Raw genomic sequence first — 26,488 nt, 5'->3', positions numbered from 1 at the left:
AATTGTGAGTAGTAAGCCAGGCGCACAGCAGGACCACTGCAGAGGCAACCACCATCAGATAGAACCACCATCCACAGAATCCTGTGGGGAGGGAGAGCACAGAGATTTTAGGAGAGGGTAATGTCGGTTTATGAGTAAAGTAATATGATTAATATCTAAAATAATGATGATGATGATGATGATGATGGCAGCAGCAGGCGTCAGCATGGCCACAGTAGGTGTCAGGACCAGGGTCCCGAAGGAACCACGATCTATGGAGACCTGATAGGGGCGAAAGCACAAAAAAAAAACTCCCGGAAAGAAGCTGAATTAGTCATGTGCATTAATAAAACTTGAATTATGGTAGAAAGAGAGCGTGAGAGAGGAGCTCGGTGTGTCCTAAGAATTCCCCCGGCATTCTAAGCCTATAGCAGCTTAACTAAGGGCTGGTCCGGACTAACCTGAGCCAGCCCTAACTATAGGCAGAATCAAAGAGGAACGTTTTAAGTTTTACTTTAAAAGAGCTAACCGAATCTGCCCCCCGGACTGAAAGTGGAACCTGGTTCCACAAAAGAGGAGCTTGATAACTGAAGGCTCTGGCCCCCAGCCTACTTTTTAAAACCCTAGGAACAACAAGTAACCCAGCATCTATGGAGCGCAGTTGCCTTGTAGGGCAATACGGTGTTACAAGCTCTTGAATGAAGGGAATTCAAATGTGTGTTTCGCCGATCCAGAAGCTGCTGGTCGCGTGTTGTTTGGGGGAAGCTTGCTTTACAGCTCACCGCACTGGACTCGATTGTGCTGATGTTTTATTTCGATATTTTTCATTTCATTTCAAACATGGAGATTTCTTCTCTGTTATCCTTTCATAACTCATCCCTCACTCCTCAATAATATCACAATCTATCCACTTGTTAAAAATGCCATGTCTTATTATTAGTTGTACATGTTGTTCATAATAACATCTTAAATGTATTACTTAATGTTATCACTGACATTACAAACTTTAAGACAACAAATTGAGAATTACAATTTGTATTTATTTTCACATTAGGTCATCATTGAATTATTTCACTTTTTTTTCTAATTGTGCTTATATTGTATTATTATCATTGTCATATTTTTTCTCCAAAAAATGTGTTTCAGTAACTCTCGTTTTTCTGTTTAAATCTTTTGCAAAATCTTCTCTTCACAAACTTCCTTTTATCTACAAAGCATCATGTATACGTATAAACACGTGTGAGCATTAGCATTATTTCAGTGATCAGAACGATCAGCAATGAGGAGTTGAAGAGACTGAGATTTGAAGACAGTTTTCTCTCATTTTAAACATCTTTTAACAGTAAAAATAGGAGGCCACATGTTTCAGCCTGGATGAGCCTTCACCAGGAAATGAATAATTACCTTCAGAAGTGTTTTTGCTGAAATCCTAATAGCATTAGTATGAAAGAAATTCAGTGAATTTCTGTCTTCCTCAAAGGGATTTGGAACAATGTGCTGGAGGTGTCATCCATTTCCCTGTGATCGTTTCCATATCTTTAGGTCAGTCACAAGTCATAACAAGTAACTGAAGCTCGATGTAGCGTCGTTTTTCAGATATCGGAGGATGCTCCAAGGGTTAAATTCTCCTTTGACCGCCTTTCATCATACTCCTATCCCTTTCTCTGATGGTTGTAGAGCCAAAGACAACACCCAATACATTACCCACAATGGAAAACACATGTTACCGGTGTGACTCAATTTCGGGGTTAAAAACTGAAACCGTAGCTGCACATACAGGAGATCAGACACGTCTTTCGTGGTTAGAAAAGCTTTGACTCTCTTCAAGTGTAAACACTCCACACTTGCACATCATGAATAATAAGCCGTTGAAACAAACCATGTGCCCCGCTTTTTTAATTTGGAGTTGCTGCTTGGTGTCTCTGCTTGAAAAATTGCTGTTGAACTGTTGTGTCTCCTTTTTTAATTATGGAGGAGGTTAACAAGAGGGGCTGCTTCGTGTCTGCAGTCCGAGAAGAGCTGTTTTGCAGCTTTGAACTTTAGTTCTCTTAACTCTTCTGTCATGTATGCAGTAATTAGTCAGGATGTTGGTTACAAGTCTCTCGTCATCATGGTATTGACTTAAATGAGCTGTTTCAAGTTGATGATTGCAATTATATGTTTTGAATTTCAACCATTTCATATTTTCCATTTTCTTTTTTCTCTGACTATCTACAGAACTTGACATGACCGTGGTTCTCCTATTTACAGTCCTGCAATCCGGATGGAGCTCATTGCAGCCCAAAATCTTTGGTTTTGCAGCGTTGATTGACGCAAATGCCTGCAGCATTTCATCCCTCATGTCGCACAATTTCCCAGACGGCCTCTGGAAGCCGTCCCCAAAAACCAGTTCTACCTGGGAAGGCACACGTGGTCCTCCTTTTCAAAGAGGAGATTAAGTTATCAAACTGTCCCGCATGGGAGAAGTGCTACCTGCCACCGACTTGTTCCATTATGTCACCAGATAGAAGCGCAGAACAAGAGAATACCAGTAACTTCAGTCATTTATTTTGAAATGCATCAGGGACTAAGGCACTAGTCACTCAGACAGGAAGGGGGGGGGGGGGGGGGGGGGGGGGGGGACGATGACCAGGGTGCGTGACAAATATGAACGGGCCCAGATGGAGGTCTGATGTCTCCTGCTCCGTTTCCCATGACCAGGAGGGAGAGGATGTACAGACATGCTTGCTCATTCAGCAGTGTTAACTCTGGAAATGAAGTAATATATTCCACTATTTTCAAAGATGATTCGATATAAGGGGCTGGCACATTTATGTGAGGTTGATTAAGCCACTGGAATTTGAAATCCATCTATCATTTATAGTTAGACATTGTATAATATACTGTGTTTTCTTTTTTTTAGGGTAGACAACACAACAGTATTGTTAGGACACCATAGATAAGCCGAGGCTCTTTGTGTCTGCCCAGATATGGATGCGGGTCCCACGCTCGCCGTTTCCCTCCAGCCCCCCCGGAGCATCAGTTTCTAGCCATCTCCTCCTGTCATACCCACTTCCACGCAGTCCGTGGTTCGGTGAAAAAGAAAGGCATTCAGAGGGGGGAGTCTGTGTAGTGGCACCCTGATGAGGTTCCCCTTTTGGATTGCTATACAGCTGCTGAAACACATGAGCTCTCCTGGATGTGCTAACGGGAAATGTTTGGTGCAGAGAAGCTATGAACGCTGCTTCAGGAAGCAGTAAATGTCACTGCTGATTCTTAGTTATGTGCCCCCTTTTCCTCCTCTGGGTTGTGGGAGTTTTAGAGGCTTGCTCAGGTTGGATCAGATTGTGGTTACGGGTTTATTCCAAATGTCACTATAAAGAGCACAGCAATTGATGATAAAATATATATTTATGAAGATATATATATTTTGTAATATGCAGATGAGTGTCTTATTTGCAAAGACATCAAATTTGTATTAGTCAATTGACTTAATACTGAATACTGATCGATTAACAGTATACTGTCAATCGATTACTCCATCGCTTTGGTCCCCGTGGACAAATCCAGTATCGGGTGATTTAAATTAATTTTGTACGGACATTCATTCCCCTCAGGGGAGAAATACCACTGACTCTGGTGATCCAAATTACTTTTTATGTTGCACCATCATCAAGTGAAAAGCTGTACTTTATCTTCTGTGCTCATTACGGACTGTTTGCATTCCAACACACTAAGAATAATAGAGTTAGAATAATAGGTATTGTTGCTGTGGGCATGTTTGCGAAGTGTTTTGAGCATTTAGCCAAAAAGTACCAACATGCTCATACTGTGAATTCTTACAGAGCTGATATGCTGCGTTATATTCTTAAAACCATATAAAGGAACCAGATAGGTCTTAGCTTAAACAAAACTGGAAATCAAAACATCATTTTAGATGAATTTCATTGATTTACAGTACACTGATGCCTTTGTTAACCTTGCTGTATATTCGTTGTCCTGTTTAAATAGCAGATGTATGATGAATTCCCTTTTCTGAATGTTGAAACAACCACCTGGGAGCCATCCAACATAACGTCACCTGATTTCCTGGGCCCTATGCGAGCTGAAAAAAGATCCTTACTATGCAGCTGCTAGTTGTGGGATCATTTAGTTTTCATTCATTTTGTCGTAAAAGGTTCTGGGACCAATATCCAGGCAGAACGAATGTCTTCCTCTGCGGAGCTGCAGGGAGTTAGAGTCAGAAGATCTGCTAGACTGTATTCCAGCAGGGATTGGTCCGTTAAAGGTTGCGTTTGTCATTCTCACGAGCCCATTATTACAGAAGATGTGTTTATGTCTCTGTCGTCAGATTACCACCAAATACTGAGATCACATACGACTCACGTCACTTGTAGAGCCAGCATTTCTTCCTAATCATTAAAGACAAAGCACAATGAAAAACACTTCTGAGTCCTTTGAAAGCACCTGTTGCATCTGCACTACGACTTACTTTGGCTTTTTGCAGTCAACCTCCCATCTGGCTTAAATTGGATTTAGCTGATTGTCGAAGAATTACATCTTTATTTTAATCCTCTGGTTTTCGGGGACTGGGAAGTGTGGTTGATTTTCAGCTGCAGGTTGTAAAATCACTGTCCTCGTAAAACCATTTTATACTCTGGCCCAGAAAGCTTTTTGAACAATTGCTTTGGTGTAAATCACGCCTGCAGCACAAACGCCGCCGGGAGCGGGGGTGGGACGGCTCTACCATTTATCCCGACTGAAGCGTTTAAGTCTCCTCATGGGGATTTGAGGGTTCTGGCTCTGGTAACTTTAGCTTCATGTGTCTCTATTTCTGCAAACTCTGGGCCTGTTACCTCAGGTCATCACCCTGTTAAATGCCAATCTTTTAATTTTACCTTTTTTCCTCCGCATAAGAGGAGAGGAAAGGATCCGTTAAACTTGCTGCTGCTCAGAAAGCCTGATCGGTTACCTTTTACACAACCTAAAAAACATTGCCTGTTTACATTATATATTACTTTGCACGGGTTTTTTCTAGTGATTTCTTCCCCACTAAGAGAGAGTAATGTTGGAAAGATGGTGACATCACTTAACAATAAGTCGGAGGTCGCAAGATACATGAGCAGCAAATCAAATGTTAAGGATTTACAAAAAAAGGGAAAGGGTGTAAATAACAACGTACTTCATTAGTCATGTGTGCCTATACATTTCACTTTGGTTGATCCCTTGCTTTTAACGTACATACGCAGAAAAATACAAATAATGAATAAACAACAGACACAAATACTAATATGTGTGTACACATGTGTGTTCGTGGGTATATATACATTATAAGAATAAATATATGTGTACACATATGTACATAAACAAATGTAGGACACACATGATCAATGGCAATGACATTAAAATGATTGTGCAAATGAAATCAAAGCGAAGGTAACCTTTACTATATTTAATACATACATTAAAATCACTGCTGTATTATTATCAAATTTCGCTGTATCATAATAAAGTATCATAATGCCACTGTATTGAAAACACAATAACCATTAGCTTCTATTGAAAGGTACACATACCCATAATTACTTTTTTTTTATCCTTTAACATTAAGACAACAGCCAAAAGTGGTCAAATAAGCTGAGGAGCGGCAGCGCTGCCTTTACACATCTGCAGAAATGGCACGTGACAGCATCTGTTTGTGAGCAATAAGCTCTTCTGAACCACTTGCATGCTCTCCGTATCCAACGTGATACCCAAGCCTGTCCTTTGTTTAAAAATAATAACGCCCTATATTGTTTTCTTCTCACCTCATTGTCTTCACTGACCATTAAACTGCGAGGAGACACCTTCGGCAATGTTGTGGAAGAGAACTGGCTCCAAGTGACTGTCAGTCAAACGCGTTAATTTCCTCCCCGCGTGTTTGGGTTTAAACTCTGGGCACATCACCGATGCCACGGTTTATTTTCTGTAGTCGTACGTTTGCAAATTTGAGAAGGATTCCTTCTGAAAGCAAACATTAGAAGGTTATGGATTACGGGTGCAAGGAGATATGATTTCTGTGTGGACCCTATGAAAACGCGCATGTCTGCTTCCCTCCCTGCTGGCATCACAAATTACACACGCGTTAAGTGGAAAGGTGTGTGTGTGTGTGTGTGTGTGAGTGTGTGTAACTCCATAAACACTACCAAGTCAAACAAGCCAAGTCCCATACTGTTCGTAGAAAGCTAGGCCTTCAAGACCGGTCTGCTGTGTATAACTCAAGTATAAAATGTGTGTGGGTGTGTACTGGTAAAGTGTCGAGACATCCGCTCCGATGTTGTGATTGGAGCCGCCGACTGTTTGCTCTGGAGTGCTGCACATTCCTCGCAGTCTTAATTGATACCAATTATGTGGTTTTTGATCGGGGTGTCTGTCCACTCGAAGTCGTGATTTGGAGGGCACAGAGTTTTTATTGTCGTTGGAACGTCACGATTTGAATTCCCGAGTCCCAGTGAGTCACATCAAGGGGCAGCATGGGATTGGCACCCACTTTCTCTTTCAGCCTTTTTTTTTTTTCTTCGATTTTGTGCCTTGCCATTTGGAAAGTTCAAACTGGAAAGTTACTCAGCGCATAGTATGTTCCCCCTGCGCCAAGAGCTGTCCATCTCGCCGGTTGTTTTTCTCTATAACCAGAGGTATTGTCCCTCCAGGGGACACCTGGCTTGTTCCCCACCTCCACAGTGTAAATTCGCACTGGCTTTAACTGCCAGATGTTATGAAAGGCTCTATTGAAGTAGACCTTTGGCTCATAAAGAAATAGAAAAAAAGTCCCCGTGGCTGAGAAGTCCATGCCGATAGCTTCAGGGACCAGAATATTTCATCTGATTTACACGGGGATCCCACATGCAACTCTTTGCAAAACATAGTTTGCAGGCGGACGTGCTGCGTAACATATCTTGTGATGTGTGAGAAGTGGACATTTTCTAAATCTAATCATTAGATTAGAAGAAAACGTATCCAAAATGTGATAGCAGATTATCATTCTCTGTATGATTCAGATTCTTTTTTTGACACTTCCAAAACACAGTGGTGGCAGAAGACAGACGCACAAGTAGACGCACACACACAAACGTGTGAAGTAGTGAAGTTGCAGCTGGTCCAGCTCCCTGTTTGAACTAACATGCTTGACTGAGGACCGTTTATTGATTGCCTAGTGTGCCAGACCTGGAGGACCCGTAGGGTCCCCCTCCCACCCCACACCCCACTCTCCTCCTGATTACTCCCCCCACATTCATGCACTCAAAATCACCCACCCAGACGCACACTCCCAGTCCTCTCTCCCTCCCCTTATGCCTGAGGAAGAACAGGAGCGAGTCAGAGAGGAGACGGCAAGCAGGCGGACAGACGGGACACACGCAGTGACCCGGAGACGAGGGCATCGCACGCTTTTACATACAAACAAACACACACACTCAGGAGCGGAGTGAGTGACTCACACACTTTGAAAAAACATGGAGCAAGGTGTTTTATCTTGCAAGCTACTGGTGACAGCTCTTCTCATCCTGGTACTGTATTCTTTGCTTTTTACCCCCCTAAATGTTTTTTTTTTGTCCTTTAAACCCGTGAAACATGTCACATTAGGTCAAGCATTCAGAAAGCATGTGTGTGTATGCATGTATGATACCTGCGGTAGAAATGCTCTCTCCATGTCCTTTGCTTCTCTTGGTAGTATCTTTAACAAGGCAGTTAGTGTGACCTGACGTGTCTTGTTTACTCTCGCGCCCCAAAAACCGCCTGTGTGTTTTTGATCCGAGGCACAAGCGTTGACGTAGTCGGTTCGTGCTCGCTGCTACATTACAGGGACTCCTCTCCTCGCGGCACCGCGGCGAGTACGGTGCCGTGCAGCGTGGGTCAGACGACAAGGGATTCAGCAGATGTGCAAATATTGTATGTCTTGCCGACTAAAAAAGGCCATCGAATGCTTATTGACACAGTCTGCGAAAAAAGGAACCAGAGTCTGGTTTCTTTCCCCCGTGAAGTTTTTCCATCTTCAAGGGAAAAAAATGCCCCGAGTCTCAGCTGCTGACAGGTGACTTAAATAGAATCTGTCCATCAGAACAGCACAATGTGGGGATCTCAAGTCTTTTATCATATGCTCATTTCCTCTCTTCCACTAGTCGTGAAAACACTTAAGTGGGTGACAGCCACTGGGGCGTTGCGGTCGCGTGTTTTGCTCCGTTTTGAGAGATGAAATCTGCCTTATGTGCTTGCTTGTGTAAATCCGCGCTGTTGGAAAACACAACCCGAGAGGGGTCAGAGCGCGAGAGGCGGGACGTGCAGTGATGGAGGGCTCGGGGGAGGCTCCGAGTGGATATACGAGCCTTTTGATTACCGGGTCCAAATCCCAGCGGGACGGCCCGTCCGACCACCTCCACCCCCCTCTCCACCCCCCGCCTTCATCCAGAACAATAGCGGCACAGTGAGCCAAACGAAGCCCTCTTCTCCGTTCCTCCGTCCCTTCATCCACCTCCCCTCCTCTTTCATTCGCCAGCCCGCGGCTCCCTTGGCTTCCCAACAGCACGTCTCCCAGCCGTAATTGAGTGTAAAATTCACTGATTGCCTTTCAAAGGGGAACTGAGGTGGTGTGCCGAGAGCGCAGGCTGTTTATTTACTGTGGATCCAAACACAGGAATAGTTGGCTGGTGCAGAAAGTAGTGCCACTGCCGTTCCCCTCTGCTGTTCCTCAGGCGTCACCGGCACTGACAGACATTTAACACGAGTCCCCGCGCACTTTTAATAATGTAAACCCGCCGCCGTGCTGCGCAGCGTACATCGTGGTTGCTTTTGCTACCGTGACCCAAAGGAAATAATCAAAGCACTATTATTACCTTGCGTCTACTCTTCTCTGTGCCTCCATGTTTTGTGGACGAGGCACTATGCCGTGCTGTCGGGGAGAAGGGGGCCAAAAAAGGTCAAAATAACTTGGCGTATCCCGAGATTTTCCTCCTAGAAGCTGAAGTGCGAGCCGGGACATTCACTGTAAACCGTTTGTGGGCTCAGTGGGCGTGAAGAGCAGGTGTTGCACACACAGTTTGCGATGTCGGTGCCTTTTGCAGTGTGTTCAGGGTAAGTGGGCTGAAATCTGCAGGATTTGGGATCTTTGTGTGGCAGCTCAAAGGGCGGTCGTGGAGCCGTAATGATCCCGTGCCGGGATGCTGTCTAAAGTGCACAAAAGCGGCATTTCTGCAATAATAAAATGTTCTTTCACGCTTCACCAGGACCAGAAAAACTGCCAAAATGTGAAAATTATGACTTTTTCTCACATCCATCTGTTCATTACCACTAAAGGATCTTTTGGATGGCATATTCTTCTGCTCCTGTGTTTGCCACTCTACTCTTTTAAACCACATTTCTGCTGCCATTTTCCAGGTTTTCCCTCCATTAAACAGGTATATAGAACCAGTTGTTTTTGGAAGCTTTCAAGTGGATTACTTCCAAAGAGCTAAGCTGTCCCTGTTCTACATCGCAAAAACAATCAATTTTCCTTTTCATACAATACTCTCCTATAACACAGACCTCTAACTTCATTCGGTCCGACCTGCAAAGGGTATTGAGAGCTAGGCTGCTGACCAAAGCCAACACAAAGAAACATAACTCATGTGCAATGGTAGATGATCCACATCAGAGGCCTGTGCCAGCCTTACAAACAAACACCACGCCGAGGTGAGTCAGGCCAGTCAAATCCAATCGGAAAATACAAAAGTCCCTGTAGGGCAAGAAAGAGTTAAAAGAGTGTAACATAGAGGGGTAGGGAGGACTTGACTTTTTTTTGGCTGTCACTCTACGTCTGAGATGCACGTCGTCCTTGCCCTCGCAAAATTCATCCTCCACACAATATTGACTTTGGATGGCGCAGTAATATCGCTACCTGCGCTGCCAAATGCAGCCTCATGCAATTAACAGAGGAGGAGGCACACGCGTGCGCGCCCGTGCACATAAGGCATTGTGGGAGTTTATGGGAGGACTAGCAGTTCACACTTGAGATAAGCAAATGGGCAAACGTCGAGAGCTAACGCTGATATTTAGTTCAAGTTCCCAACTCGCAGTTTGGGCTCTCATTTGTGTGCTCTGCAAGACAATCTGTTTGAATAGAGGAGGCCCGGTGTCATATCGCTGAGGATTGTGCGTACAGGTTTTTTCCTGTTCGCAAAAAACTAGACATGGAGAGCATAAGTCAGCTTTATGGTGTTGTGTCTTTGCAGAAACTGACAAAAACAATTTAACTTAAGACAACGTCACAAATTTTTTAATCAACGGACTGGCAATCGCTCAATGACGTCCGCGACTGATCGCTGGTGTGTACAAACTACTCAAGTCATGTCTCCCGTCCTGGTGTGCAGAGCTCGCGGACGGCCCGGTCAGAAGAGGACAAAGACACTCTGTGGGACGCCTGGGGCTCCTGGAGTGAATGCTCTCGGACCTGTGGAGGAGGCGCCTCATACTCCCTCAGACGGTGCCTCAGTTCCAAGTAAGGCCGCCGATCAGCCACTGCTTCTGCACCGCAATGTAGTGGGCAACACCATGGGTTGTTGTTGTTATTTGGTAGTGCAATTAAAGGGATAACGTATTTCCTGCTAATGCCTACAACATTATTATTGCATGGACAATTTCTGATGCATTGATTGAGTTGTTCTTAAACTACATGTAATGTAAAAAGCTTCAGGAATAAACTACAAGTGACTTTTTTTACATCAATATTAGCCGCCACATTTTTCCTCCCCCCCCCCCCCCTTGACCCTTATCCCACACAGCATACCATGACGTGTTTTCAGTGATTACCCTTTAATGGAACCATTAACAACTTCTACATCTTTCAAAAAGTATTATTTGAAACAGAGACAAAAAACACATTGACATTTACAAGTGCCGTACTGGAACGAATGATGCTATGTAATAGACTTTCGACATGCCCTCATCACAGGACAGGAGAATATACAGTAAAATGATGTCCAATCTCAAGATAGAACCTCGCTTCAAATAAATCAGATAAATCATCATATGGACAATTCGTAAGCGTATGTTCATACACTACAGTGTTTCAGGGGGGGGGGGGGTGGTTGTTGGGCGAACGGGTTCAGCCAACTGGGGGGTGCAGTAGTCTGGTGCGAGCGCCACGTGCACGTGCATACGGATATTTTACACGGATAATTCCAGACTTTTTCGGCAGGGGGCGTGCCCCTGGTGTAATGGTAGGGGAAACACTGGGAAAGGTCCTGACCGGGGGTCGAACTGGTTTTCATTAAAGTGCCATATCATGGCTTTAATATTCAGGAGTGGGGATTAGGAGGAGGAGGAGGACGAGGGGTTGGGGGGTGTTTTTCTATTGCTCACGGACGTTCTGCCAAATATATCCAGACAGCTTCTTTACTAGTGTGAGTAAATCTCACCAATCGCTCCGTTCCCATGGGCTGGAAGGGAAGCGCTCAAAATACTCGTGAATATAGCCCTGAGGGGTCTCTTGCCCACCCGCCTCCTAAAGATGTTCACAGCCTGAATTATAAAGGTCAATCAACAATGTTCAGCTTTTTAGTAATGTCTTAGAAATGTAAGCATAACAATCAATCTCCCTGACCATAAATGTTCTTTATGTAATGGTCTTTTGGGCACTGCAAGCAATGCACCCACATTGATAGGATTCCCACCGCTCATCATCTGGGCTCGGGACAAACGGGAAATTGCCCTTGGGACCTCTCGGCGCTTTCATCCTGCAGCCAAAGTCACCCGGTTGGTTGGGCTTCGAGCTGACTATGTGGGCTTCAAGATTAAAGCTCAGAGCCAAGTGCACGGGCCAAAGTGGTCAATTACAAGTGGATTTGAGGAACAAGAGACCGAAAAAAAAGGGACTGAGAATGTTTTCCATAGCAATGTTGTCACATTTATGGACAGGGAAATAACTGCAGGGTGACTTCACTGCATTCTTCTATTTTACAGTTCCCCAAATGCATTGCACTCTCACTAAAGGTAGCCAGTAGGGTTCGCTGACAAAGTCACTAAATGGGGCTTCGGGGGGGGGGGGGGGGGCGCCATGAGTGACGGGAGCAGTCAGTGGGAACATAAAACATTCTAAACTGTCCAAAGACGCGCTGACAAAACGGGGCAGCTCGCACCTGAGGCCACAAGCGAGATGTTCTCTGGTTGAAAACCGTGAATCTGTCGGCACTGGCGCTGTGTTAGCGAGGCTGAAGAGCAACAAAAGGCTGTCAAAAAACCTCCAGCTCAAAGTGCCAGACCCCCCATGTGCTGCACTGTAAACATTGAGGTCAATAGCTTTTTGAAGAGTTTGTTTAATGACATCAGCAGCAGGCATTTCTCCCGCTTTGCCCAGAGCTCTGTGGTCAGCCGCGGCTCAGAACGCTACTGACTGTAAAAGCAATTGACGTGTTAAGAGGTGTTTGGGGTTTGAGCTCCATATGGGTTGTAGGCAGTGTTCTTGTGTGTGTGTGTGTGTGTGTGTGTGTGGGCGCTCATGTAAGTCCGGGCCGCTGTTTGCCGATGGCGTTCGCGTATCGGCGGGTTCTTGGGGAAATGGCAGGACTCGCCACGCCGCCTCATCCCAGCTCAGCCCGCCGCTGCGTGGGAACGAGGGAGCAGGAGCCTGGAACCGGATGGCAGATCAAACGGTGTCATTAAAAAGCACAACACAAGGCCCTTGTGTGTGTGTGTGTGTGTGTGTGTGTGTGTGAGACTCTTTGGAAAGAGAAGCTGGAAACCGGCTCGCAACACCCTTCAAACCGCTCCGAACTCCGTGCTCACAGACACACAATCGGGGGACCTGCTGCTAATGCAGGAACGCATAAGAGTTACACAACCTCCCCAAAAGGCAATATAGAGAGACTAAACATAAATCGCCCAGCCCTCGTTAGTCACTTGATCACAATCTCCTTTATTAATAACAGCATTTGAAGCATGTGTGGACATATGGATTGGGTGTCGCGGCGAGAAAAAGCTCTGCTCGACCTTTTTTTTTTTACGAGAGTTTTTTTTATTTATTTTCATAAAAAGAGGCCAGCCGTGACATTATTTTGACTTTGTTGAAATAAATGAAGGAGCCATGAAACCCATTTATAAGTGAATAAAGAGAAGCAGTCACACAGGACGGGGGAAACGGGACAAGTTAAGTGGAGTTGCAAATAACTTCTCAACACTGATAAGCATGTTTTTACTCTTAATGTGGTCTCTGATTTTCTGAAATTACTGGCTGTGGCATTAAATGACTGTGGTATTTTGGAATTTCACCAAAGCCGTGCCACAGCTGGGTTTAAAATCTATCTTTAAATGGCGCGGTAGTTAAAAGTGCATTTTCTCCAAGGCAATGACTAATTAGGTTGCTCTAATTAACTCGGGCCTGGCACCTTGATTACACCTCTGACTCCCCCAGAATGGGGGACCACCCTCGGCACGGCCTGTCCAATGCTAAAAACAGCAAGCTGTACTGCGAGACCGAGCTCATGTTAGAATCAGCAACAACCATCTGTGTGCATAGAACCCCAAAATGATTTCATTCATAAGGGGACATATTGGTTCCAATTGTTATTCCATGTAATGACTTCTTGAGCTTCGCAGGCTCAGTGAGTCCGTTTATTGTCATCTGGGATCCTTATTTCCATTTGAAATTTTGTTCCAATTCATTCTGTGAATGTGGAAATATTTTACCTGATAAAGGAAACTTTGATGTGCTGGTGGCGCAAGATGAAGTCAGAGGATTGTTAAAGCCCCTCGGATTCATCCTCTGGACACCACGGCCATATGATCCTAATTTCACAACAATCTGAGCCAATATTAGCCGAGACATCTCGCTGCGAACTGAAAAGTTGGACTGACTGACAAAGGAAAAAGATGTGCTTTTTCTGGTGTTTTCTCCATGTCGGATTTCTTTTGATGGCCCGCCTGCTCTCAATTTCCAAAATTGATGAAGAGCACAGCTCACAGTAATAGCACACTTCAGCCACTCATGTGGAGTTTATCACTGTTATGGCAAAGCATACGTAGCACTGGTTGTGATTACTTTCAATTATTTTCCAACGGGAACAGTTGCAAATCTCACTCCATGTCTGACATTTTATTTTTCCTGGTTGCAACAGATCTCGAGGTTCTTTATTGTCCGAGGATATCAGTGACCTGCCGTTTGTGTATAGTTGTCAGTGAGCCGCTGCGTCATTGTCTGTGAGTTATGTGTTGTGTGCTCCTCGACGTGTGATGACGCCATGACGAATGCGTTGGCCCCCGCTTTTCTTCTGCTTAGCCTCCACCTTGTCGCATACAAGTGGAGAGGAACGTTAAGTTTATATATTGTTTTTTCCACAGATTTAGGTCTTTGGTACCTGCCTGTGAGCTCTTTGTCTTTGATACGTCTCTCTCTTGGTAGGTTCTAAGCCCTGTGACCCGTTTGGTTTGGCACAAGTGACTGTCTGGATTCGTCACATGGTCTAATGGTCTCTCCATGCCACGCATTTCACACCCCCCCCCCCCCCCCCCCTTCCCTCGGCTCTCCGGAATAATATTGTAAAAACCCCTAGCCCTCGTTCATCCGCGAGTCCAAAATCTGCGATGTTCCCTCCAATCATGATTCCAGATTAGTTAAGGGCCGATGACACTGGAATCCCTCTCAAGTTCCCAAACTCCAAAGAATACCCCTCTGATTAGCTCCCGCCGGGTCTCGAATAATTGGCCTATCACAGTCACTATCCATAGTTTATCATCGCCGAGCATCAAAGCACAAAGGAATCCTCACTCTCAATAAGCGGTTAGCTTTGTGATCTGGGCACGGACACTGCAGACTGTCATGCAGAGCGGCTTGATTCAAACTGCTCCAATCTGTTGAGCAGACGTTGCTCGGAGGCCGTACCGCCTCTGCTATACGACTGGATGTGCAGTTCTGCTGGTTTGCACAGCAACGTATAACTCCCCCCCCATTTGATGCTGTTTTATCTTTGTTCCTCAGGGTTTGACAATGGGGCTTTTAGTTGGCATTTTTAGTCATCTTATATTTGTAGTAATTAATGTGAAGTGAATGCCAGTCGCTTTATTACAGAAACCAAACCTAATTCTTTGTCAACTTTGTTTGATGTATTTGTTAACTTGCCCACCCTCAACTCTCAAAGTGTTAAACAATAGGCCAGTAGTGCAGCGGTTTAAAAAAGGAATTTGGCAAAGAACTGCTCATTGTGGCTTGTTGTGTCACTCACCAGCTCACCCACGTGTTCATGTTTCATTCTTCCGCAGGACCTGTGAAGGGCAGAACATCAAATATCGCACATGCAGTAACGTGGTACGTTCGACAACCGCATCTTTTATGGAACGGACATCAGCAGAGCTTTTGAATGTTTCTTTTGTTGAATCGAGCTAAACAAAATGTGAATGAGAATTCTGTGCAACTGTGAGTAATGTCTCACCCAATGTTGCATCAATCTACCTCAGCTGTAGTTTAATCAGATCACCATGTTCAGTTTCAGCACCCACTGATACCCATGTATCAACAATCCTTCCATTGCACATATTCACTACAGTGATATGCCTCACGTTAACAATGGAAATATGGAAAAGTATTTTTTGTGACCCTCAGGATTGCCCTCCAGATGCAGGTGATTTCCGTGCGCAGCAGTGTTCCGCTCATGCAGATGTGCGATACCTGGGTCAGTACCACGAGTGGCTGCCTGTGTACAACGACCCGGACAACCCGTGCGCTCTCAAGTGCAAAGCCAAGGGCTCGGGCCTCTTGGTGGAGCTGGCGCCCAAAGTGCTGGACGGGACACGCTGTTACACCGAGTCCTTGGACATGTGCATCAGCGGAGTCTGTCAGGTAGGAGGAAGTGCTTGAGACTCTATTGTTAATTCTTTTTTTCAATTCTTCAAAGTGACTTACTCAGTATTCACTTATGTTTGGACAGCTACACAATCTTGGGGTCCCAAACCAGACTTCTCAGAAACCAAAAGAATGGGGTTTTGATCAGTTGTTTTAAAGTGAGTGAGTGAGTTGAGTACAGCCACAAGCTTGGATTTGATTGAATGCAGTTTTGGAGACGTGAAATCTCTCCTCAACTGGATTGACTAAACACTGATTTTTGCAGAAACTAGCCTTTGGATTAATCCAGGTGAATATAGACTAAATATGGCAAAAATAAATAAACATATTTTGCCCCAAATTGTAATAACCAGAGAAAGAAGTGGTGATTCACGATTTTTTATCTGAGATAATCATAGAAACCTTAATGCATAAACACTCACAAAGGGAATTTCTTGCTAGATTAGAATATATTTTATTCATTACTTCAATTTATTGTCAAAACAACAATATAATTACTGGCTCACATTTAGCATGCATTACAGTGTATTTGGATTTAAGATCTAAATATATGATTCAAGAAACCCTAGACACCAAAGATTGAGTTACATTGCTACCGTCATGCCATCTGCTTCCCAAATCAAGTCCCATTGAGATTGGGGACTTTGATTGACAGTCCAGGAAATACATTACAATGCACTCCTTTCCGCTTGAATGAAATTACGTCCTCAAGGCGTTGTGTGTTTGCAAAGACACACAACAACCCCAGCACACTAAGAACCACACTGGTTTCGGACTGAAAAGGCCCAAAACTCCATCAATCAACTACGGATGGTTGCAGATAATGTCTGGGGAAAATGAGAGGGAACATTTTTGGGGAAACTCATGATCAGCTCCCAGGAGATCCTTCATGCTATCTTAGAAACACACAGCATGGATCTGGTATGGAAGAACCAAGAGGGTTTCTTGGATTATTTGATTATATTTGCATAGTAAGACATTTTCTTATGTAAACTCATATTTTTCTTTCTTATTATAAGTTGTATTTTGTTTTAAACCTGTGAATTTGAAATCAGTTTGCCTTAAAATGCTTGGGGAATATTTTTTTTTATGTTTCTGTATGTGTCTCTGTATCATAGATTGTAGGATGTGATCATGACTTGGGGAGTACAGCAAAGGAGGACAACTGCGGTGTCTGCAATGGAGATGGCTCATCTTGCAGATTGGTGCGGGGGCACTACAAATCCCAGCATGCTTCAGGAAAAAGTATGTTCTTTAATTTAGATCTTGTTTTACGCCTAAGAATGTACGTTTTTGTTTTTTTCTTACACCATCAGAGGCACTCACGTGTCAAGTGTGAAGCAAAATCACTCGAGTAAAGTGAATTGCAATATATTTTTTTAATCAATATAAATAATAATGAATGTATTTTTATTGACTAAGGCAAAAACAATGTAATGTCCGGCATTAAAACAAAACAAAAATTGGCAGCATGTTAGTTAATATCTCACCTTTCTTAAAAGTAGTCACCCAAATGAAAAGGAAATCAACATCATGTGACCGTCATTTTACCCTGCTGTGCTTGTACTTTACTAAACGTAAAATCAGTGTCTGTTCCAAGCGTATTTCTATTGCCAGTTTTAATCAGGTTGACTTAATCGTAGTCCTGTAAGTATTGATTGATACTGTTTGCCATTTGTCTGTCTTTGTCTTTTGTCTCTGAAGCTGAGGACACAGTGGTTGCCGTCCCTTATAGGAGTCGGCATGTGCGTCTGGTCCTGAAAGGCCCGGATCACTTGTGTAAGTCCGGGTAGGTCTAGGGTGCCTTTCCATCCCGAAAAGTTGTATTTATATTTATATTTGGCAGTGTTTTTTTGATTTCCTAATACCTGCACAATAAACCCAAGCATTCTGCATGCACTCTGGGAGTTTTACTGCAGGTTACATTATGTTTTAAAGACTTGTTATTCAACAAGAATATTGCTTTTCCGTTATATAATAAGCAGTACGTCACCCAAATAACCACCTAAAATTAACACTTTATTCTAGAATATATTACATTTTGAGCTCTCTCATAAATGCTGGCTATGAAACTAGTTTAGGGGAAAATAAAGAGAGGTGGTGGTTATGACTCCCCTCTGCACTGGCTCTGGAGAAGGTTTATGGCTTCCAGCAAATATCACAGAATTCAAAAAGTACTGAAATCAAACTCTCCACCGGATAACAAATGGTCCATCTCCCTTTGAAATAGCCTTGCTTCGGTGTACAGAATTTCTACAGAGACAGGCTGAAAGTGCTTCTTTTTCAGAATGGACACATTTTTCATGAAATACTTCCATCTTTCTTCTTTGGCCAAAGGCGCTCAAATTGTAACCATCTGTCCGCACGTGGCGAGTGCTGCTGGTTACTGCCCATTCTTGAGTTTCCCCGTTGTTTTCGTTTAAAAGTCCGCATTGACCCTGATGGGCCAGAGTTAAAGGGAAGTGGAAAGGCTTGTTGGAGCGCTCCCCTCCAAGCAGACCGACCTTACTCCCCGTAAGTTCTTATGCAACTGGACCTGACGGACATTTTAATTGCATCATCTTTTATTTGCTGTTCATTCCGCTTGATGCTTGAATGATGAAAAATCTAGACTAAGAACTTCTAGCTATCTTTTAGGACAAATTAGAAATGTAGTAATTTCTCCACCTGTACATGTACATTGTGAGTGATGTGTCCACTGTGCTCAAGCTACCTACTTTATTCCTTTTTTAGACGTGGAGAGTAAGACTCTACAAGGAGTACTAGGTGAGCTGATCTTGGATAAATCAGGGCAGTACCACCTGGAGAATACCACCTTGGACTACCAGAAACTTTCAGATAAGGAGGTCCTGAGAATCACCGGCCCCCTTGGAGCCGACTTCACAGTCAAAGTAAGAGCATAAATATACTGATTCAAGTGAGTCAAAGCCAGTTTTTATTAAGTTTACTTAAGCTTAATATGATTTATCACCCAACTATTCTGTTTCCCTCGGCTTAAATGTCTGAAACTTGTATTTGATTAATGGTGGAATTGTCGGTCCTTTAAGAAAAATCATAACACATATGGTTAACCTGCAGTCGATTTTTAAACATAACACAACATTAGTTCCGTTCATATATTCAGTAGTGGGCCATGTGTTTAGTGTGTACGCGCTAAACTCGCACACACGCTTACTTTCCCAGACAAGGGCCAGTGAAAGGACATAAAAATGTATACAGGCTGCGGACAGGGAAACGCCTGTGAAAACTCCCCCACTCATAAACACACGAGTCAGGATCTGACAATAAATGGGAGTTCAGGAGGCAGAAATCTTAGAAGCAATAAAAGCATTATTTTCTTAATCTGTTACGAGGCAAACAGCCAATTCATGTCGCAGCGCTGGAAAGTTCTGACGAAAGAAAAATCCCATTAAAAAGTTGCCAGACTTAGACGGTCTCTCCACTGTAAACATGTGAGTGAGTGGCAGCGGTTCGACTAAAGGTACACTATAATCTACATTTCTGCAGTATGCCTGAGCCGTATCTACTATAATTTGACCTCCATTGGCCTTTCCTTCAAATATCATGTAATGTCATTTGTATCCAAGCAGCTTTGATATTATATTAAAACACCAGTTTGTGGTCAAGTATTTGAGCAATACGTGCACGCTTTTCTTTTGATGACTGCTCGAGGATCTGAAATCTGCAGCGGGACAGTTTGCTGATCCGACAACCAAAATCCTCGGCATTTGTCTTTTTACTTTATGTAACGTCATTCTGTTTTCCTGCTGCATATTGTAACTGCGATGGCCACTAGTGGGCGGAAATACTCTGAAACAAACCCACACCAAGTGCAGTATGATTCTATCTACGTGTAGCTGTATGAGACAATTCCATGAGATAATATGGGGAATTTGCTGCGTCACCTTGGCAGCAGTTCATAAATTGCTCTGTTACACCAGAACTTGCTGAGGTGTAAACAATGTTTTATTTCCTCACCCGGTAGAAATGCATAATGACGTGGGACTAACACTGATTTCCCAAAATGCCAAACTTTTGATATTCATCATCCTTTTGGCCCCTTATGGTTAAATGAAAGTCTGGCTGAATAACAAACGAGTGGACGGATTTTGCTTCTCCAGGTGCAGTTTGCCAGTGGAGCGGACAGTGTGGTCCAGTACATCTACTACCAGCCCATAATCCACCGCTGGAGAGAGACCGACTTCTTCCCTTGCTCCGTCACGTGTGGTGGAGGTAAGCATGGGGTTGCACTGCTCACGTCGAGGATTAAGAAAACTGTGGTACTGAAAAGTAATATCCACATAAATGAAAACATCTTTGATTAAAACACGTCATTGAATCATTTTTGATAGATCACTTCTGTTACTCCTTTTGGGACGACTGACTTTTCTTTTTTTCCTCCGTAGGGTACCAGCTGACCTCCGCAGAGTGCTTTGACCTTCGGAGTAGCCGGGTGGTTGTGGATCAGTATTGCCATTATTACCCAGAGAACATCAAACCGAAACCAAAACTCCAGGAGTGCAACATGGAACCCTGCCTGGCCAGGTGAGAGCCCGACTCTAAACCACTAATTTTACTCCCTCCATGTTTCACCTCAAGTCGACAGCAGCGCGTGTATCTAATTGATTCTGCCTTTTTAGCGACGGCTACAAGCAAATCATGCCATATGACCTTTACCACCCTCTGCCTCGGTACGTACTTACAGCCGTGCGTCGAAAAACACCGGCACACAATCTCCCAACTTTCGCCGATGTCCATGAGTGACTTCATGACTGAGCTTGTGTGATGTCAGATGGGAGAGCAGTCCGTGGACAGCCTGCTCCACCTCCTGCGGCGGGGGCATCCAGAGTCGCTCTGTGTCATGCGTGGAGGAAGACATGCAGGGTACCGTCACTGCCACCGAGGAATGGAAGTGCCTCTACTCCCCCAAGACGGCTATCCTGCAGCCGTGTAACACCTTCGACTGCCCCACCTGGCTGGCGCAGGAGTGGTCGCCCGTAGGTGCCCTTTTAAACTCTGTCTTTCCGACCATCACCTTCAGAGTATTCAAGGAGGTTCAAAGGTCAAGCTGGGCCGGAAGGCTGTTTTAGAAGGTTTAGACGGTAAATAGACGTCTCTTTCGGTTCTGCAGCTGTTGCCACCTGGGAAGTCAAATAGTAGAAAATTTGTCTTCTGTGTATGTGAACCACCACAGAGGTCCTTAATTTGGTCTGTAGAGTTAGAAGACGTAAAAAATGTATGATTAATTGTCTTGTGGAGAAACAAAAATACACTGCGGAGGTGTGGGGTTTTTTCTGTGTCTTGGGGTATCCATCAGCTTTTACAACATGACAGTTGCGACCGCTCCAGTTAGCACACTACCTTACTGTGCGAGAATGAGTAGCACCGCTGACCTCAATTTGGGGGTCCAAGGTCCTTGTCCTGAATAAACAAGGCTTTAAAACCCCCGTATTCTGAAACTATTTGCCCAAAACATCCAGCTTATCGGGGTGCTGCTGCTTCTGGAACACTCCTGGTAATACCCCATAGAACTTCGTCACAGGTATTTTTTACCGCTTAGCCAGTTATTCAGGCACAAACAGAGGCCCAAGGAGTCAAATTTGTGGCCCTCTGAAAACCCGGGATGCTGTTTACCTAGTACATTCTTCCTTGCGAACTTGCTTTTAAAAGCTTGTCTTGGCCGGCGATGCACAAGTTCACTCCTGAGCAGAAAGCTGCAGGGATTTTGGAAGGTCTCTTTCTTTACTTCCCCTTGACTCAAGGGCTTTCTGTCAAACACAAGCAAATGAGATGTAACCGTAGGAGTGGGACTTAACACTTCATCCTCCTACGTGTGAAAATGATTATCAGTTACTCAGTGATTTGTAGACTGTATCTCCTGAAGTCTGCTGTCGCCACCAGTGCACGGTGACCTGTGGTCAGGGTCTGCGCTACAGGGTGGTGTTATGCATCGATCACAGAGGACTACACGCCGGGGGTTGTAACCCCACCACCAAACCCCACATCAAGGAGGAGTGCCTGGTGACCGTGCCCTGTTACAAGTCTATAGGTGGGTGTAGATTGATGTTGTTGTTTTTTTGTCAAACTTACTTATTTCTAAGGTAAAACGTTCTCTTTTGACGTTCAACCTCCTGACGGACGATATTTCCACTAGACACGCTCCCAGTTGAGGCGAAACCGGTGTGGCATAAGCAGGCCATAGAGCTGGAGGAGGAGATCAGTGTTACTGAGGAACCAACGTGAGTACTTTACACCCACAACCCATCTCTCTGTTTGCTGCTTTCACCTCTGTCGAAACCAGTAGCACCTGCAATTTTTGAATGTAGAATATTTAATTATACGTTACTTATAGTGGCCAGTGGCGAATGTTCTGTTGGGGCCTAATACCACAAGAAAGTTAGGTTAGGTCTATTTAAGTTAGAGTTTTCACAACCCAGAAACGTATGTTATGTCTGTGCGTGTCTCTGTTTACCTGGGAATGCCAGATGTTTCTTTGACACAACGTCAGGACAGCTTTATCAAGATGGGCACAACGCAGGTGTTTGCTGTTTTGCTCCTATGAAGGTGTTTATTGTCGTATCTAAGTGATGAATTTACCTCGCAAGGTCACGTACGGCAAAAGTGGAAGCTGATGGGGAAAGAGGGGAAAAAAAAAAATAGTTGGAAGCCATTGGACTGTTAAGTCCCCGACTACCAGCATTACCTCAGCCAGCCTTTGATGTTCCAGATGTTCTTGTCCCACTTATCAATTGACTAATTTATGCTGTCCTCTGAAGGTGAACCATGTTTGGACTCTACCCCGGCGTCTTGCATGACTTGTGTTAGCGACCATGTTAGCCAGTTCAAAACATCTGTTACTGTGACTTATCTTTGAAGCGAGGGAGGGAGAAGGAAACTAATGCCAAAGCATATGACTTTGCTCTGTTGAGAAAAAAAACAAAAAAACATGTCAAAAGCACATAAATATCTGTGTATAATATGCAGTCAGTCACCAGCCAACAACAATATCTGCCTACCACATGGGGCCAGGTTACGGATGTGAACGGAAAGAGAGGGAAATTCCTGTTAGACTTATTGCACCTCCATTGCCAAACCCTGTGCCTGCCCGGAACCACCGCTGTGGGACGTCTTGAAAGATTAAACCTTTATGTTCCACAGCGTGACCAATTTTTTTCACCTGACCACCGCTGTGATAAAAAGAGAAGACATTGCCATTGATGCAGATTTAATTGCTATTATTTTGGACGGGTATCACAAAAATGTGTCGTTTCTGCTCACGAATGAAATCCCGAACCTGTTTTTTAAACCGACAGATGTACTTCAACAACTCGTGAAGATACGCATTTCTGTGGGCTTGCGTGTTGACTTTGTTGCTCGTGCTCCAAGGCCTCACTGCCGGTGATTCATTTGTGTGTCTAAAAACACGTGGCGGGTCCTTGAGTAGTCACCAAGGTCCGTAATCACGAGCTCTTTATTGAGGCGTCTTATCGCTCTCACGACAGCTGGGCGCTCTTGTGTTGTGGTCAGGCTGCTTAACCGAGGAGGAACGCCTGCACATTGGGGCAGGCTGCAAGGCTAACAGATGCCTCCAGGAGATGCGTCTTCGCTGAAAACGATGCCGTCGGAAGCTTCTTTGGTAACCCAGAGACTGTACGATGATTGGACTGCAGGATGGTGGTCAATGCTCGCTTTGCAGACTGAGCTAAATAATTCTACCATTGTTTTACCATTTTGTAAGACACCAAAATATTTTTTTACCTTTAACGACATACCTAAATACCTTACGCTCCTTAAGGGACTTAAAGGTTCTCTATGCGGCATTCACACGATTAATATAGCAGCAAACAAGCAGCATTACTTTAGCTGTCTATATGTGGCATGAGGCATGTGGGGGCAATAAAAATGCTTCAAATGTCAAATTTAGCAGCTCTAATCTTTTTCTCAACATGGTTACTATTAGAAATCCCATTGCAGAATCAAATTGTTTCATTCAATTCAAAAGAGTTGTAGTTAATGACTATGTAATGTATGATTTTCCTGTGCTCCAATGCAAATTCCGCTACAGCTGTTCTAGCCATGAATATATTTTTGCTGCTTCCAGTAATGTATTCATGCTCAGGTCCATGTGCAAAGGATGTGAATCATTGACTCTTCAGAACTACACTTTTTTTATCTTGACCAACCCGAAGCTCAAGAGGGATTCAAACATCTCTCAGTCTCACACTTTCCATTTCTATTCTTTATTTTACGCTCTCCCAAAGCCATGGGCAGTCCAGTTTCTAGGCTCTAACTTGCACCCCACCTCGGATGGCCTTCAGGCCTCCATGAAAGCCAATGATCTACATGTACTTCCTTCTCTGATCCATTTTTTTTTTAAGTTGAGGAAGGATGAGCATGAAAGCCGTTTATCCAAGAATGACTGATCCTAATGCTTCACAGCTGTACGATTCCCTCCAGCACGACAGGATTTCATAAATACTCTGTGGGTTTTATGAATTTAGCAGTAAATGATAAAGATCTGTAAAGAGGAGGAATGCACAATAAACCTGTGACTTTCTGTCTTAATACTTTCAAGTCAGCACTGCTGGTTTTGGAAACCATTCTAATCACATCCAAAAATGTAGCCGCCTCTCCGTTCTCTCAAACCTGCTGCCTCTCTTCTCCAGCTTCATCCCTGGTCCCTGGCAGCCCTGCAGCCGGACCTGCGGCGCCGGGACCCAGCGCCGCGCCGTCAGGTGCCAGGTCTTGCTCTCCTTCACGCAAAGTGTTGCTGACCTGCCGGACGATGAGTGCGAGGGTGCGAAACCGGCCGCCAGTCAGTCTTGCTACCGCACTCCCTGCTCTGGTGTTTTGGGCCAAGGGAAAGAAAGCAAAGAGGAGGAAGAGGGGGAAGAGGAGGGCAAAGGGGAGACACCCGAAAGAGAGGAACTCCACGACTGGGAGTACGAAGGGTTCACCGAGTGCTCCGAGAGCTGTGGGGGAGGTATGGATCATTGCGACGCTTTTTAATGTGACAAAATACGGAAATGGAATAAGAAAGGACAGAATGGCCACGTGGAAAAGTTAACACAAAGTACGGCCGAGGCTGATGTGAACGTCTGGTTGTGCACATATTTGATTTACAGCACCAGTCAAACGTTTGGACACATGTTTTCGTTGAATTTATTGAGAAAATTTGAAAACTGAAGTGATGACATTTTGGTTTATCAAAACCAGAAAAGGGAAATGTCACGCCGAAGTCAGTAAGATACAACCACTGCGGAACATGAAGGTCCATCTGACATTAAACGCAGCAGAGAATGATTCATTAATAGAGCAAAAACATGATACTGCTTGTCACAGTAAATCTTGAAGGCAAACCACACTCCCACAGTCCCGGGCGCTGTATTAAACATACATGTCACAGCAGTAAACGGATGACCTTTGTGTCAGTGGATGACTAAATCCATCGCACGATGTTGTTTGAAGTGGAGGTAAGTCATGTGACCAAATATCATAGGTTTAACACTAAAGGTCGTACATCCCGCCAACATTCATTGAGATGCACTTTAATCCACCCACCTTCACACCCGAGTCTGTGTGTTAGGCTCTGCATCAGTGTAACTTAATATCTGCACATGGGCGGAGGTTCATCGGGGATGATTACAGAGTGGGATCAGATGTCGCGTACACACACACCCCCCCCGCCCCCCCGAGGGCTGCGCTCCTGTGGACCATCACGCTATGTGATCGAACATCGAGCCCGCTGCACTGTTTAGATGCTCGACTAGGCCCAAGTACAATCCCTGCTTGCGTTCATTGAGGAGGCTGTGTTGCTTTTGCTGTGGTTTCTTGATATCTAGTGATCCGTAGTACATGAGGGTGATAATATGTAGCAAACGCTAAACGAGAACCGTATGTGTTTGTAAGGTGCGGTACAGCTTTTACATCAACAGCACTCATGATTGAACATCCCTGGTGTTCGCCTGGTGCTGCTTAATTCCAGGTGTGCAGGAGGCTGTGGTCATCTGTCTGAACAAGCAGACCAGGGAGGCAGCGGAGCAGAGCCTATGTGTGAGCTCCCGTCGGCCCCCGCAACTGCTGCAGGACTGCAAAACCCAGCCCTGCCCACCCAGGTGAGGGCCAAACGCGGACACGCCGTACATCATTACCATTATCTAGACGTGGTTTCACATTGGAATTGTGTTTTGGAAAACAAATGGTTTGGGCTGCATTCAAGAAAAGAAAATATTAATTAAAAACAGGACTGAAAACTGGCTCTGCTTTTGATTATGTATGATTTGGTTTGCCAAGACTGTAAGCAAGCAAAATATGCAATAAAGGGAGTTGGGACATAAATGTACTATTTTGCAGAGCTCTTCTACACCTGGAACTGCTTTACTTTCAGTCGATCTAAAAGAAAAAACACACCCTGCACTAGTTGAATCAATTAATCTCTACTAATCACTTGTTGTGTTCAAAACAAAATCCTTCCAATTCACCACATTAGCCATGTCAGTTTATTTCATCGGGGCCAATTGCATTCACATTTAGGCCTCTTGGGCCCTATCGATACTGAAACTGAATGACAGATGGATGCTTTTGTCATAGCAGCAAATGAAGCCAAAGGGGCAACTTGCGAAATCTGGTCAGAATGAGGCACAAAATACGGCTCACATAGTATACTATTTTGAAAAGCTACTCCAACAA

General features: G+C 44.4%; 1 protein-coding gene across 3 annotated transcripts in view; it reads left to right on the top strand.

Moving 5' to 3' along the window:
- The window catches only part of LOC120822230 (ADAMTS-like protein 1), a 72,198-nt gene that overhangs the window by 37,820 nt on the left and 7,890 nt on the right, over positions 1-26,488 (top strand). For 2 of the 3 annotated variants that reach the window (XM_040181728.2, XM_040181727.2), the window contains exons 3-16: positions 10,338-10,465; positions 15,220-15,265; positions 15,560-15,796; positions 16,918-17,044; positions 17,504-17,578; positions 18,533-18,690; positions 19,921-20,032; positions 20,206-20,344; positions 20,440-20,490; positions 20,592-20,796; positions 21,701-21,848; positions 21,954-22,038; positions 24,466-24,782; positions 25,785-25,914. In XM_040181728.2, the coding sequence (XP_040037662.2) occupies positions 10,338-10,465; positions 15,220-15,265; positions 15,560-15,796; positions 16,918-17,044; positions 17,504-17,578; positions 18,533-18,690; positions 19,921-20,032; positions 20,206-20,344; positions 20,440-20,490; positions 20,592-20,796; positions 21,701-21,848; positions 21,954-22,038; positions 24,466-24,782; positions 25,785-25,914 (1,958 nt within the window). Of the gene's footprint in view, positions 1-7,299; positions 7,503-10,337; positions 10,466-15,219; positions 15,266-15,559; positions 15,797-16,917; positions 17,045-17,503; positions 17,579-18,532; positions 18,691-19,920; positions 20,033-20,205; positions 20,345-20,439; positions 20,491-20,591; positions 20,797-21,700; positions 21,849-21,953; positions 22,039-24,465; positions 24,783-25,784; positions 25,915-26,488 lie in introns of those variants that run through there. The other variant, XM_040181729.2, reaches the window with a different exon arrangement.

The sequence above is a fragment of the Gasterosteus aculeatus genome, chromosome 7, assembly GCF_964276395.1.
Source record: "Gasterosteus aculeatus chromosome 7, fGasAcu3.hap1.1, whole genome shotgun sequence".
In the NCBI taxonomy this organism is placed as follows: domain Eukaryota; kingdom Metazoa; phylum Chordata; class Actinopteri; order Perciformes; family Gasterosteidae; genus Gasterosteus; species Gasterosteus aculeatus.
The sequence above is the reverse complement of the archived record's forward strand: the minus strand, read 5'-3'. Positions and strand labels throughout refer to the sequence as shown.